This window comes from Diadema setosum, chromosome 19, assembly GCF_964275005.1.
Source record: "Diadema setosum chromosome 19, eeDiaSeto1, whole genome shotgun sequence".
Classification (NCBI taxonomy): Eukaryota; Metazoa; Echinodermata; class Echinoidea; order Diadematoida; family Diadematidae; genus Diadema; species Diadema setosum.
This window is the reverse complement of record NC_092703.1, coordinates 18,571,179-18,587,335: the sequence shown is the minus strand read 5'-3', so window position 1 is coordinate 18,587,335 and position 16,157 is coordinate 18,571,179. Positions and strand designations below refer to the sequence as shown.

The 16,157-nt window shown below is 38.5% G+C and overlaps 1 protein-coding gene across 1 annotated transcript in view; it reads left to right on the top strand.

Annotated features, from left to right (window-relative positions):
- LOC140243115 (uncharacterized) overlaps positions 1-9,745 on the top strand; it is a 70,881-nt gene extending 61,136 nt beyond the window's left edge. Inside the window, exon 4 of the mRNA XM_072322844.1 lies at positions 7,217-9,745. Within this exon, the coding sequence (XP_072178945.1) occupies positions 7,217-9,738 (2,522 nt within the window). The 3' untranslated portion in view covers positions 9,739-9,745. The remainder of the gene's footprint in view (positions 1-7,216) is intronic.
- Positions 9,746-16,157: the final 6,412 nt, after the last annotated feature.

Here is a 16,157-nt window from a genome sequence, read left to right as displayed (position 1 = left end):
AAGAACCAATATAAACAAAAATGGTAGGAATTCAAATTCATTCCTCAAAAGTAGGAAAATTGTGGATAATATTTGGTTCTTAAATTTGCCTCAGGAATCCTAAAATTACTGAATTAAAAGAATGAAATAAAGATATTGTGATCATTTAAACATCTTTATACCCTTCCTCCCTATGTCATTTGAAGTTTGAGTTGACAGACAATTCCTATTATTTCCCCTTTAGTTTCCCACATTGATTTTGTTGAGGTTATAAAGAGATAAAGAGAATGGAAACTTATTTTTGCTATGTCATTCATGTCTCTTATTGTTTTAAAGTGGTCTTTTGTTATCATCATTATCTTAAAGGGCATTTCCAAATGAAAGACAACATGTCAATTTTTGCAATTTTACTTTTGTGCTTGGGAGGACAAAAACGAGTGTGTTCATTCATACGTGAAGTTTTCCTTTATATTGACCTACTAGTTTGATAGCCAATTAAATTATCTTTAATAGGGTATATAACACAAATTGATTTTCATCAAAATATTCTATGAAAAATATCTCAAAAAAGTGTTTACTTTCTTCTTCTTTTGTTGAGTGTATATATTAAGTAAATTGTAGTCTATGAGTTGGTGCAATACTATCAGAAATACAACAGAACTCAAGCTGAGAGTAGAAGCTCATCTGTCTTGGAAATTCAACTGAAATTGGTATTGAACTTTTGATTTTAATACAAGATATTTACATCCAGAATTTTCAGCTGTCAATGCTACACCCTTCATCAGTGGAATGACCACTTGACTGTCAAGGCGAAGACAGGTCATGAAGGCTTTAGCATTATGAGGTGAAAATTTCGGAGGTAAAGATCTTTTGTTTAGATCAAAAGTTTAGCACCAATTTCTGAGCTCCTGTTTATGCTGTCAATACCAACAGTTTGTGCTTGGTTTTTTTACACAATTTTTCGGTTTCCTTGCCCTTTATCAAGTGTTCTTGATTCTGAGAGAACAATATCAAGTCATGATATATTATAACCACGTTACCAAGGGTGCACGGTAATGCATAGGTGCTGGACATCCTAGCACCCAGTGTGCATCCTAGCAGTTATATTCTTACGTCACATTACAACGACAGTGAGTATGCAAAACATACATTAAAGATAATATAAAGTTTTGGTATTACCTCAAAAGTTTCCCTGAATTTCCTTGTCTTAGTTTGTGTTTCAGGTTAAAGTACCTTTCATATAACTAACACTGTGAGACTTACTTGCCCCAAAGTGCTCTCATGTCTTAGTAATCATGCAATAATGGTTTCATACCAGAGCCGCCGCCGTACGGCGGCGAGGTAGTACACGTATTGTACGAAACCATTATTGCATGATAACTGCGACCAGCAGCGTGCAGCCCAATACGCATACTGAGTAGCTAACTGCGACCAGCAGCCCCATACGCATAGCTAAATGGGGCTTCGCATTGTAGCTTACAGGATCATGACAGATTTAGTATCGCGGGTAAATATCAACTTAAATTCAAAAAATTCTTCAATTTGAAGACTTGCCAATTAAGTTGAAGTCTTGAAAACAGGCTTCGAGCAGTGTTTGGTTCTGCCAATAGTCCCTTTCTGTTCGAATTGATGACTGAATGTGACTCGGTCGAGAGGACCTTGGGAGAGCTACACTGAATTGACGGCCAGCGCATGCGCACACAATCATCTTATCCATTCGTGGATTTGAAATTTGTTCGCATGTGATGTGTGCGTATGCGCTGGCCGTAGTAATCAGTGTATGTAGCTCTCCCAAGGTCCTCTCGACAGAGTCACATTCAGTCATCAATTCGAACAGAAAGGGATTATTGGCAGAACCAAACGTTGCCCGAAGCCTGTTTTCAAGACTTCAACTTAATTGGTAAGTCTTCAAATTGAAGAATTTTGTGGATTTTAAGTTGATATTTACCTGCGATACTAAATCTGTCATGATCCTGAATGCTACAATGCGAAGCCCCATTACGCTATGCGTATGGGGCTGCTGGTCGCAGTTAATTGCATGATTACTAAGAAATGAGAGCACTTTGGGGCAAGTAAGTCTCACAGTGTCAGTTATTTGAAAGGTACTTTAACCTGAAACACGGAAATTCAGGGAAACTTTTGAGGTACCAAAACATTTTATTATTTTAAAACTTGGCATCACACGATTGATGTAGTTCTGAAAAATCTGTATGTACCTCTGATTTGATGGTGATGCAAAATATGTATGAGCAGTGTATTCCCTCAAAACTTCAACATACAAAGAAATTAACTTCCATTCCTGTGTATTGTTATTCCTCACATCTGAGAGTAACATGATTATGAATAATATGAACGTTCTATCTTTTTCATTCAAAAAACGAATTACGCTTTTTGCAAATAGATACACCCCTCACAATTGTATATTCCCCCCATATACCCCGCTGCAAACAGGTACCAATCATAATAGTTGAGTAGGAATACAAAATAAAAAATGCACCCTCTGTTTATTTAGTACAGTTATCATTATCAGAGGTGCATTGTGACTTTTCAGTTTAATTATGAAAAAAAGAAAATGATAAAGGGCGAGGAGCCTGAAAATTTGTGTATAAAAAAATAAACTGTTGGTATTGACAACATGAGCTTGAGTTCTGTTGTATTATATAATAAAAGGTGCTAAATCCATTCCTGCTTTGTTCAAAAAGGTGATAAATCCAGTAGGATCCAGTCAGAAACCCATGTGCATGCTTGACTGCACTTTGAGCCCAGAGTAAGGCCAGAATGGCTTGCTTTCCTGCCTGTGTAGCTTTTCAGATGACAGTACCCATGTATTACTTGATTATCATAACCCCCATCACACATAGTGTGTATGGGAGTATTTATATAAGACTTACTCTGAGGTCATGTGGCTGGGCAGGCAAGCGGTTGGTTGATTTGTCGGGGGCAAAATCTTGTGGCTCGATCTACTCTCTCATTTTTAAAGAAATTGACCTAAAATTTTGCATGTGTTACTGCTATCATAGGTATGTGCAAGACACCTTTTTATCAGTATTGCAAAATGCATTGCCATTGCAACCTCAACTTTTCATGAAAATCACAAAAGGTGGATCAAACTACTCTCAGTTTGAAAGCAAGTAAGCTAAATTTGGCACATGCAATCAATGTAATGTATAATTGAGCACGACTTCTTTTTTTGTGAATGTATAGAAATCTGTTGCCATGGCAACAACACCTTTTATACAAATCATACAAAAAATGTGGATTGACCTAACTCAGTGTTGGAGTACTTGACCCCAAATTTGGCATGTGTAACCACTATTGTAGGCAGATGTGCAAGATGCCTTTTTAGTCAGGATTGCATATTGTGTTGCTATGGCAATGGTCAATTTTCATAAAAATCACATGGATGTTCTGGATCAAACTACTCTCAGTTTGAAAGCAGTTCAGCTGAAATTTGGCATGTGTCATCAGTATAATATGCAGTTGTGCAATGTACCTTTTTTCATGAATGTTAAGAAATCAGTGGCCATGGCAATAGCAGTTTTTGTACAAACCATATAAAAATATGTAGATTGACCCAACTTCTTTTTCTTTCTTTTTTAGCATTTGACATGAAATTAGGCACATGTCACTGCTACAGAATGTTGATGTGCAGACTTCATCTTTTGTCATCATTGAACAATGTTTTGCTATGGTAACAGCATTTTTCAATGAAAATTATATAGAAATGTTGTGGACTTTTGACTTGAAATTTGGTACATATGACTGCAATAGTATTTAAATGATCTCTTTTCGTTGTTGACTAATGTGTTGTTATGGTAACAGCATTTCGTAATCAGAAAATCGTAAAAATATTTTGTAGATTTTGCTAATTCCCAGGTTTTTTTTTTTTTAAGTTGGCACATTATCTGCATTGTTTTATTGGTTGCAATATATTTGTATATCAAAATTGCAATATTGATAAGAAGTGTCTGCATTTCTGTTTTGTGCAGATATATTTATGTAACTTTAATCTAAAACACATACTTCAATGGATGGGAGATGACTAGCTTTCATCTTATATTGTTTCACATCAGCAGGTGACTGAAATATGAAATGATTTTTATACATACCGCTGCCATCTATACACAAATGTACAGCATGGAAGAAAGGCAAAAATCAGTCATGTAAAAACCTGTATTATACATAGCCCCACACCTTTTCAACTATAAACCATTAGCTCTTACACAGAATCAGTATAAAATAACAATATCTCATCTGTAGAGGCATATCTCAGGTGCAAATACAGTGGTTCACATGTACCCTGACAGGGCAAAATATTTTTGTGTGTTTTCAGGGTTTTTATGTCTGTAGGGGCGCTTTGTGGCCTAGTGGATAAGACTCAACTTTCATGCCGATGTTCCCCTTTCAAATCCCATCAAGTGCTTACATATTTGAACAAGATTTTTTTTTGCCCACCCACATCCCTCTCAAACCTGGTGTATGAATGGGTACCTGGCAATGTTGGATAATAATAATGGCAGGGCCCTCTGGTAGAGCAGTGGCAACACTGAAGTGGCTACCCTGGATAAAGAAGACCATATCATTGTTTTTGTACTTGTTCTTGTGGTTGTTAGGTTTTGTTTTTTCCAATACTATTTTTTCCACTTCCATTCAAACAATATAAGAAAAACAGCTATCAATTTGGTATTACCAAAGAGGTTCAAGAGATGGAGTCACAGCAGTCTTATTCTCTTTGATCCAATGCTCGTAGCCGCCACTCAAAAAATATTTGAACTATATGTCAACTCGACCTGCCCCTCAGGTAGGAAGACAATAAATTCACGTCTCATTGCATAATGACCAGCCACTCTCTACAGAGGATATATCTTTCTGATGGTTATTACTTTTCACTATCCCTACTTCTAAACGATGGGCAGAAGACTTTGGTAAAGACACGGGTGTGCGCAAATAGAAATTGCTCAGATATTGCTGAAATCTATTTATAAAAAACTATATTTGAAGAAGATACCGTATTAGTTTCATTTGTTGGAAATGATTGGAAAATTGAAACACTTTCACAATGTACAGCTCAGATTTACACTTTTTGCACATATTTTTGGAGGGGATTAAATTTTGTTTTATATGCTTTATCATTAGATGAAATTTCATTCCATATGACATGTAATCGAACAGCATATACCCAATACTACATTAACATTGAAAATGAATCTTCAGATTGCTCAGGAAGATGCCGGCTTCAAGCATTAGACATCAAAGGCACAAATGCACCTGTGGGATTCTTTTGTCCATCCATAGAAAACTGACAGCTTGTTAAATTATTATAACCAGTGGAACTCCATCTCTTGAACTACATCGTAACAACTCAAAAAAATAAAAGTTCCTGTAATATGTACTATTTCTATACCTGGAAATAAAAAATCAACAAAGTTATGACTGAAAATACACATTTCATTCTTTCATTGAAACAAATGAAATAAAAATAGTGTAGGAAATTACCAATTTAAAAAAAAAGGAAAGTTTATTATATATCAAACTAGCAACCAACAATTCTCCCTAACTACCTTTCCTTACAATTTCTACCTTCGGTTTATCTTACAGCCAAAAAAAAAAAAGAAAAAGAAAAGAATCCTTACTTAAATCTCTCCTTCCTCTCTCAATTTGCCCATCCCCAGATGGACATCTGTCTTTCCTTCCTCCCCCATTCCCAAGTTTCAAACATTCGAATCCCTCTCCCCAGCAGAAATGTTGTTGTTATGCCTCGGCCACGAAGTGTCGCTGGAGGCATTATGTTTTTGGGTTGTCCATTCGTCCGTCCTTCCGTCCATTCAAAATTTCAATATTTCCCTAAAATCTATGCAATGCCTGAAAGTGTTTTCTTGAAACTTTGTGTATACATGTATTGCCTGATAGGCATTCTCTAGAGAAAGTTTTGGGCCATGAGGTCAAAGGTCAAGTGAAAATTCTAAATTTCACTTGGGTTCCTCCATTATCTTGAAAGCGGCTCAAGGTCTCATCATGAAATTTATCACATATTTGTGCATGTACTGCCTGACAGTGATTCTCTTTGGAATTTTAGAGTCATGGGGTCAGAAGTCAAGGGTCAAAGGCCAGGTCATGATGTTGAAATTTTACTATTTAATGCTGAACTTATACTTTTTCTTCGTACTTTGGAAATTACTCAATGCATAAACTTATAAAAGGGTTAAAGGTCGAGTAAAAATCCCCCTATCCCCAAATACAGTGTATCTGCTCTCTTAAACAATATAGCCATTCGTCTAATAAGATTACTTACGCAAAAAATAACCACTTTTACAGTAGATTTAATTAGACGAATGGCTATATTGTTTAAGAGAGCAGGTACACTGAATTTGGGGATAGGGGGATTTTTACTTGACCTTTAACCCTTTTATAAGTTTATGCATTGAGTATCTACTGTAAAAGTGGTTATTTTTTGCGTGAGTAATTTTTCACGCTTGGCTGGGTAAGACGAGTTTCGCTTGTTTTTAATTTCATGGAATCAAGACATTGAACATATGGAACATATGGCATGTAAAAATATTTGTGTGCTTTTATTTTTACACTAGCTTCTGGTTGCGCAAAATGCACAAAAATTTCCACTTTTACAGAAGTTCAAGGAAAGTGAACACTCAACACATTTGTGACAAACATGTCATTTTAATAGTTTGCCAGTTATGTGAAACTGTCGTCACAAGTTGTCAAGATGTAATGTAGACCTATTGGGAGAACCATGCATAATAGCGGAGGCATACCATTCACCATAGTGACATTTCTTCTTCTTCTTGTTATGTAGCCAGCAGTTGTATGTGCAGTGTACACAACTGCATACCTTAGCTTGACATTTCTAATGCAGCTTTCTGTGATAATCATGTGATCAGCTTTGAAGTGTTATTTTTGGTATCAGATTCCATGAACCCTTTAGCAACTGAAGATTTCGTAAGTGGACAGGCGGTCTCAGGCATGTTAGGTAGTAATAAGAAGGGCGGTTTCGGGTGGTTCAGTTACTAATAGGTTAAACTTCTGCAGATCTATTTGAGCAGAAAGATATGGGTTATCAAAACTGCTCCCACAAATTTGTTAAAACTGTAAATGAATGCTGCTGCACTAGAATTACACTGATGAAGTGTCAATAGCATGCAACAGCTTTGTTTCTCAAAACAACTAATTCTATACAGACTTGCTTATCTCTCATGTCTTTGTTTGATTATTTCCACCATAGATGGCAGCCCGGTTTCCCTTGACTCAACTCCCTCCAACCAGACGTTGACCAACAATGACTCTGATGGAAGTCGTAGTGTGACTCCTGCTCCCAGTGACATGTCAGATATCAGTAGTGCCAGCTATGATTTGCCCCCTCCTCTAGGCAGCCCTACAGAGAAAATGTATACACTCTGCTTCCCTGGGAGTGGCAGGTCCCTAGTCACCAGTGGAGGAAAACCTATTACAAATACTGCACAGGAAACTAGTACCTCCCCATCACTGACAAGCTCTAAATCCCACCACACACAGCCATTGACAAATGGAACTGCTCAGGTAGCAGACACAGCAACTGCAATGACTAGTTTGTCGCAGGTGACCAGTCTGTCTCAGGTGCATTCCAACATGATGATTCAGAACCACTTCCCACCTGCTACTACAGCTGCTGTATCCGCTGCTGGTCAGGCATCAGACTTCTGGGCAACACCCATTCCTGGTGCAATGCTGAAGGCTAGAGAACGTTTCTATGGATACAAGTCATCCACAAATAAACCCAGTGCATCTTCAGAGTCCGACGCAGATACCCTCACACCAACCTCAAGTCCTCTGCCCAGTGAGGCAAGTAACATATTCTTTGGACTCTACCCTGGGAGCTACAGCACCATAAAGCGCAAATCCAAAGACAATACTTATACCATATACACAAATGGGATGAGCACAAGTCTTATAAACAAACCAGCCAATGTGATATCACCCACAAACTCTCTAGAAAGAAAGCAAAAGTTCAATCGTTATGTTAGCGACCTTCAAGCACAGGCCCCTCGGACATACGACACTCTTAGTCAACTGAAAATGGGTGAAGAACGGCAGGCCAAGGCCTTGACCAGGGAACAGAGGGCAGAGATCCTTGACCAGATGAGAAAGTCTAAGTCAAATGGACGAAGCAGCAGCATGGCTACTCCACCCACAACTCCCACAACGCCACCAGTCCACTTAACCACAACAGATGTGTCGACCATGCTTGCCACATCAGTTACCTCTCCCATACCAAGCATTGAGGAGCCTAGGACAACTTCCTTTAGGTCTTCATATAAGGAAGGTATAGGCTCACAGAATCTTGACCCTGATCGGGCTATAATCCATGCTGCAAATCACTTGGAAGATCACCAGTGTGGAACAGGAACAGAAGAGGACAACAACTCCCAGAAAGAAGGCTCTGGTGATTTAGCAAGGCCAGTCACTCCAAAGAATGTTGTGACAGGCAAACCAGATGAATCTCAGCAGCAGCATGCACCATATGTTTATGATCCAAACCGCCGGCCAACAGGTTCTATATTGAAAGGTGGCAAGAAAGGAGATGATTTGGCGACGAAGAGTCACAAATTTAAGAAGAAGCTAAATTCATCATCAGATCCATTCGCAGATACAACTATTGGGCAAATGATGGCTGCAGACTCCCCATATGATGTCGTTCCCAACAGCAGTAGAACGATACGCTTTTCAGAAACTGTTATAGTGGAAAACACACCTGTTAGAGTTTGTCTTGTGTCAGGAAAACCAAGGACAAACATCAATGATTTCAAGGCATTGTTGCAGCAACAAGCATCCCCCAGTAGTGCTAAACCTTTGTCAGCCTGCTCAGCACTCAATGTAAAAAGCAATGTCAAAGGGTCCAGGAATGCAGAACTTCTTTATCGAGGTTCCCTTTTAGAAGGAGAAACATCCAAAATCGGAAAGACTGATCAAGAATCCACTGACAGTCCCATCCTGGAGAGAAAGATTGTTACTGTGAGTGACCTAAAGAATGCCATGGCATCAGCAAAGGGCAATGTGAGGATGGTAAATGTTGGGGAGGGCAATGATACACCAGAAGTGGTTAATGCTTCCAGCTGTGCAACTGTCATGGTCATTCCCAGTATGGCAGAGCTTCCCATCAGGGAGACAGTCATAAATGGTGCAGATGAAATCCCAGAGAGCCATGAACCAGCAGAAGAAGGGACAGACTGTGACATGGCTTTGAGCACAGATATCTCAGATGTGGTGGATCATCAAAGCACACAAGATGACCATGATAAAAACACAGCTGACCAAAACATTTCTCATGAAGTCCTGTCCACAAATAATAGCAACAATAATACAACCCCTGAGAAGGCTGACCATACATCTCTTCAGGCAATTTCTTCTCCTACTCAAACTGCTGACAGCGAATCAAAGCAGACTACTTTTGCAGAAGCCTCAGACCCTAGACAGCCACCGAAGCACTCCTGGTCAGATACAGACCTCAACCACTCCCACCTCATGGCAGCTATCCGCAGCCGAGGGAAGTTGGCAGACCAAAGAGAGACAGCTGTTGCCCGTTTGGAAGAAACAAGAAGTGAAGTAGCAAGGCAGAGCCTTGGTGAGAGGTCCCTGCCAGTAAGTAGGTCAGAGGGGAGTATACACTCTCTGTTAGACTCTGTCAAACATTCCATTCAGAAGATGTCCCCAAAGCATGAGGCCCATGAAGGTGCAGAGATGGACTACCCTCCTGATGCATGGGATTGAGTATCCCAGCCACAGATGAGGAAAACATATTGTATGTAATCATTCTGTGGTACAGTGGAACTTCATGATAGTGTAAAGAGATAACCTCTTGAATCATGATAATGTTTTGAGCAAATTTACTCAAGTAGGTTGTTCTTCTAAAATCAACTCTTTACTATCATGCCCCATGAACTTGTTAAGGAGATTTGAATTAAATATTACAGTGTTGATGAAGTTACAAAATTTTAATTGTGTGTTGCCATGATGACGTGATGTGTGGCATATGTGACTCCAAACATAAAACAATGCACATTATAGATAGGACAGTCTTACAAAATTTGTACTGTGTGATACCTATGTGATATATATATATATTTAAACCTGTATGTTGAACAAATTTAGAGAGAAGTGTACCCCTGCAGTGAGCATGAGCAACTCAATTTCCTTCTTAATTTACAAAACATCTGTAAAATTTACTGTTTCCGGAGGTGTTGTTTTACTTTCCTGTAAGGATAAAGTGACTCATTTGCAGATATTTTGTGCAATGCTGTAGACAAAGAAGATGCAAGCGCTTACATACTGCCAATTCTATATGTTATTTCTTTCTTTGACAATTTCCTGGGTATTATTATTGTGATGAGGACTAACCAGATCATGTTTTCAGCAGTTATAAAAAAAAAAAAAAAGTATTCAATTAGAAGTGCATTAGTAGCAAGATACAAGAGGTATATTGTCTACATACCTCTGCCATACTAGCTTTGGATTTTTAGTTTGATCATATCACAAATTTGATCAAAGTTGGACAGGAAGACAAATACAAAGTGTTTGTCAAGTGCAGATGTACAGGATGTTGAGAGGGAATCTGTGAAGCACAGTGAGTGCATTGGTGCACCTGGTATGACTGACAGTGTATCCATATGCTATAAGACTAATTGTAATTGATTCTATGAACGGTTGTGCTAGTCACTACCCTGACTTTCCTGCTCTACCTGTGTCATAAAAGCCAAAACAGTTCTCGTATGCCTGCAGAACTGTCAATTTTCACTCCAAAGTGTACTCATATGCATAAGAAATGTGTGTAATAACGTCATCATAACCCAATTTCAGGGAGAAAGGTTTGCGGTAGCACCATGTGCGTGTAGTCCTAGGAGGGATCGTGACTTGACAAAAGAAAAGCCTAGAAAGAGGGGGGTTGAGGAGGTAAGCGACATAGGGAGAATGTAAGGAAGGCAAATAGTGACAAGTGGGGGGTGGAAGTTGAAGTTGCACTAGTGGAGACAGGAGAAAAGGGGACAGAGAGAGAGAGTCATAAGAAAGAATACAGTGCACTCCCGTTATAACGAACATGGTTACAACAAAATTCCAGTTACAACAAAGTAAAGATTGAGACCGCAACATTACCTGCTCTTTGCTTGTTATTGTTTATTTGTTTGGTTATTACAAAATTTCGATATAATGAAAGAAAATTGCCAGTCTGAAGGACTCTGATATATTGGGAGTCCACTGTATAGTGAAAATCAGGTAAAAGGCTCAGACATCGTTGGGAGGAGAAAGATGAAATAAAAGGGAAGGGGGAGAGGGGGACGTTGAAGGTTGGATAATCATAGAGATTAGAGAGAGAAATGGAGATTCGTGAAACTAAGGGGGAGAAACAAAGTCTGTGAATGATGTGGACTCTGGAATGCGAAATCAAAATGACAAATATTGAAATAAAGAAACCTGATTTCAGTTGAGTATGGACAAAAGTGTAAAATGAGGTTCGCTAGAAGTCCACAATCTCAGAGTTTACTCGATCATGGTTGCTACGTAATTTTTCTAATCGACAAATCAGAACACAGTGATATTCCTTGTTACAGTAAATTGCATGCAGCTTGTTGGAAAATATGATTACAAGGGCACAATCAATCATTGCCTCCGCCTGGGGAGGAGGTTATGTTTTCGTTACCGTTGGTTTGTTAGTTAGTTTGTTAGTTTGTCCGTGTGCAAAATAACTCAAAAAGTAGTGAATGGATTGGGATGAAACTTTCAGCACACAATGCTATAAGTACGTATGGGTGCAAATCACTGATATCTCTATGGAAGAACAAGATCAGTGGTAGAAATGAGCTGCATGCTTAATTGGCATAGGTCTGCACTCTCAGAGTGCTTCTCTAGTTATATAATGTTTTATAGTCCCACAATGCTGAATGGGAAGGGTTCTTCTGGAATAAAATTTGTGTACTATAATTGAAGTTGTGCTTCACTTTTGATCTCAAAATTCTAGAGCAACTCCTCATCCCGGCAGTCGTGTCAGCCAGATAAGTTTTTTGGTAGACCATATTGATGTATTGCAAGCAAATTTCAAGTGGTGGAAGATTAATTTTGAGCCATTCTGAAACTGTTTTAGCTTTAATATGTGTCCTTAAAGAGTATGCTGCAATCTCAAGGAGTAGATATTTTAGTTATCAACATTTGCTAGCCCTGTCTTGAGTGGGTCCAAATGGTGATGTAAATTGTGCACGTTCATAATCATTGAAAACCCCTTGATGAATATTCACCAAACTTGACAGGTAGCATGCCAGGGACTTCAGATCTCAGTTTGTTCAACAGGGCACCATGCTCCCCGTGGGGGACCCAAGGGGGTCTAATTTCCCTTCCCCCCCCCCCCCAACATTAAGGAATATTTACAATTCTTCTCTAGAACCAGTAGTGATAAAGCAAAGTTACTTTGAGTTTGTACATTAATGACTATAGTTTAAGTTTGTTCATGGCGGAATCAGGGGTGACCCCTCCTCCTCAACTGGGGGGGGGGGGGGGGGGAATCCAAATACGGACCTTAATTTTCATCTTCTTGCTGAAAACAACATAATGGATTTTTACCAAACTTGGCAAGTAGCATTCCTAGGGGGTTAAGATCTCAAAGTATTTGAATGGGAACCATGCTTTTCTTGACCTCCTAAATTAATGAATATTCAATACTGTTTTTCTCTAGAATCAAAAATGATAGGGCTTTAAGTATTTTTCCCCAAACTGCATAATCCAACATTCTATAAAGTACAGTGCATTTGGCAGGTATTTTTTACCAGTGTGATGGAATATGCAAATGGATAACATGGCCCCAGCTCTCAAAGAAGCTACCCCACCACCACCACAAGTTTCCAATGTTCTCAGGTAAGAGTCTGCAAGAATGCATGAAGGTGAACTTGCGATACTCAGGTGAGCGGGAGACACCCCCCCCCCCCCCCATGCCATGTCATGCTAAATTTTTTTACATTTTCAGCTACTCCTTCAAAACTCCAAGAAAGATTTTTAGCAGCCTTGGCAGGTAGCATCCCAGTGTTCACAGGGATCTTAATTTGTGGACCAGGGTGCCCAAAAATCCACAGATAAGTAATCTTTTGGAAAAAAAAAAAGAAAAAAAAATCTTTGTCTCTAGAACCAGTAGTGATCTATAAAAATCAAAGTTAGTACTTGTGGGTACAGCGTTTAGTACCTTTACGACTATAGTTTCAAGTTTGTTTATAGCAGGGCTAGGGATCCCCCCCCCCCCCCCAGACCCTATGGGGGACCAATATGGGGCCATAGTTTCATATTTTCATCTTCTTGAAAATACATGGTCAGTTTTTCACCACACTTGTCGTTTACTATTGCTAGAGTGAAAGAATTCACCCAGGGTCCCACTGGGACACACAAATCTTCTTCTGTGCAGCCAGAAATGATAGAGCTAAAATGCTCATGTTTGTTTTTTAATTGCATATTGAAGTTCGTTCATATCAGATACAGTTGTGCCCTCATTGGGGCTGGGATAACTAAAGTGGGGGCCAATTCTTCACATTTTCATCTTCACAAATAGACATAATCAAATTTGCCATCACACTTTGCAGGCATTATCTTTAGGATGACAGAATATAATTTGTAGAAGTGGGCACCATGCCCCCTCCTCTCCTGGGTCCTTCATGGGAACTCCAGAGCCCCAAGATTAAAGAATCTTTGAAAAATCTACTATAAAACCAGAAATACTCTTGAGTAAATACATTCGTGAATGTACTTCGAAGTTTGTCTATTGTAGATTCAGGAGTTGCCCCCTCTGTCCATGACCAAAGTTGGGGCCAGTATCAACATTTTAATGTTTTTGAAAATGCATGTCAAATTTTGTACAAACTTGGCAGGTATTGTCACCAGTGTGATAGAATATACAAATGGACATCCTGTCCCCCTTGAGGCCCTCATGCCCCCATGTTTGCTATGTTATCCTTAGGTATGCCTTGAAGGTAAACTTACTTGGGTGAGTGCTTGACCACTGATACTCAGGTGAACGCTTTACCACCGAGTTTGAGGATGATATGTTCTTTCTGAGTTCTGTTTTTTTTTTTTTGGTGTTTTTTTTTTTCTTTTTTTTTTTTTGGGGGGGGGGGGGAAGATAGCCAACTATCATGCCAACCTGTCATTCTGTGGCTTCACATACGTTTTATACAAATTTGTGATCTTGAATTACTAAACCCACACAGCGTAACCAAGTAAGTTTTTCTTTAATTTAAATCAGATCCTCATCTATGCTTTGAAATTATGTGTATGTGCTCAAAATTGGATTGAAGCTCAAGGGCTTTAAAGTGCATGTTTTTGGATGTTAGGCAGTATTTTGCTAGGAATGAGCACAGTGGTTGGTATGTGTTACATAACTTCCAGCCATTTCCAAGCATTCAATCATGTTAATTAGAAGTAATTTGTGCCTCTTTTGTATGGATGTAAATCGCTTATCCAAGAAACATGTTTGGAGGCAGTACTGTTGTATAATAAAGTGTTAATTCTTTTCATACCAGATGAGACATGTTGATTATTTGAACCTTAAACTTACTACCTGGAGATGGTAACTGCTACCACTAAAAGGAGTATCACTCTGCAATACAGGAAACTGCCAAAATGTCAGTGTGCCAAGGCAGGCCAAACTTGTTCAACTGCTATTTGTTAAGTATATAATGACACAAATCTGAGATCCTGGTGCTTTTCAGACAAAAGATGAACTAACGTATTTGTTATATTGAGACTTTCCTATGTTTTATCATTTCCAGTTTGGTTTCCAGGACTTGAGATTTTTATTTGTTATGCTGTGGAAAATAAGATTTTCCCCTTCTGAGAGACTACTTTTTGATGTGAGTGGTGATGATACTGGTGATAACTAATTTCATGTTTCTTGAAAGTCTTCATCTCCAGTACCAAGATCCATTATTACTATTTTCATTTCACCATTCAGGGGCAACATTAACCTTGAAACCCCCCCCCCCCCCCCTTGAAAAATGTGACCCGCGACAACGGTTTCAGGCAAAAGTAGCAAGAGCAAATTCCCTCCTAGGCCGGGTACAAAGATTTTGACCTTTATTTTTGTTGATTTTAGGGGGACAGGAATAGAATCTTTGATACGTTTTCTACATCTACACTAAATTTCATGGCATAAGACTAAGTTTTTCATATTGAAAATGAAATGTTAAACACCCTATATTGGATTGCACTCATTAGTTTCAATCTTCTTTCGAACTCCACGCTAATATGTCCAGTGATTCAATAAAAAAATGAATTTTCAAGAATTTCCAACTTTTGCCTGAAACTTTTGTTGCCGGTCACAAATGCTTTGCGCCCTGCTATTGTGTGTGTATTAATGTATTCATGCTTTCTCTTTGGTATTACAATCCCATTGACTGATTACCTCTGAATCACACTCTTGTTTTTTAGAGCTGTACACACATGACATTGCATGGCACCATAATAAAAAAAGAGTGTATGCAAATTGATAGAGTTTTATCATTCATTTTTTCAATCCTGTACATTTGATTCTAAAGTTTGAAAGTACAAATGTCTATAGTAAAGATGACTGCTTGCTATTTGTGCGGTGACTATAAAAATGTATACCTTTTACCATGTATAGAATGGAGAATGTGGCAAGTGGAGCTACATGTATTTTTGTGTATATTCACTAATATAATTGTTTACTTTGAAGGTATAATTATGACAGTGGACAAGAAAAATTGTCTTTCATGGCACAACACATGTTCTGCCGTAAACATCTTGTGAAAATGTGGCAATGCGAGTGTTAAGACAGTGTTTTTAAAAACTCAAGCAAAGTATAAGCTGTTTACCTGCAAGTGACTCTTTCTGTGATTATGTCAGATCTAGTGTTGTCCTTCCTATATGGAATTTTCACATTGGTGGCATTTGTGAAAGCTGCATTTAATAATGGTTGATTGTGGAATGTAGTATTTGATACCAAACTAAGAATCTGAAAATTACATTGGAAGTATAGATGGTCCCCTTTAAGTAGTAGACTCTCAGTGGTCTGATTTGAAACTTTACCATGATGTTTTAGATTACACTCCAATGGTTTATTGTAATAAGATACCATTTTCCAACTGATTTTAGCTTCATAATGGGTAAACAAACATTAATTTCAGTGAAATGGAACATGCTTT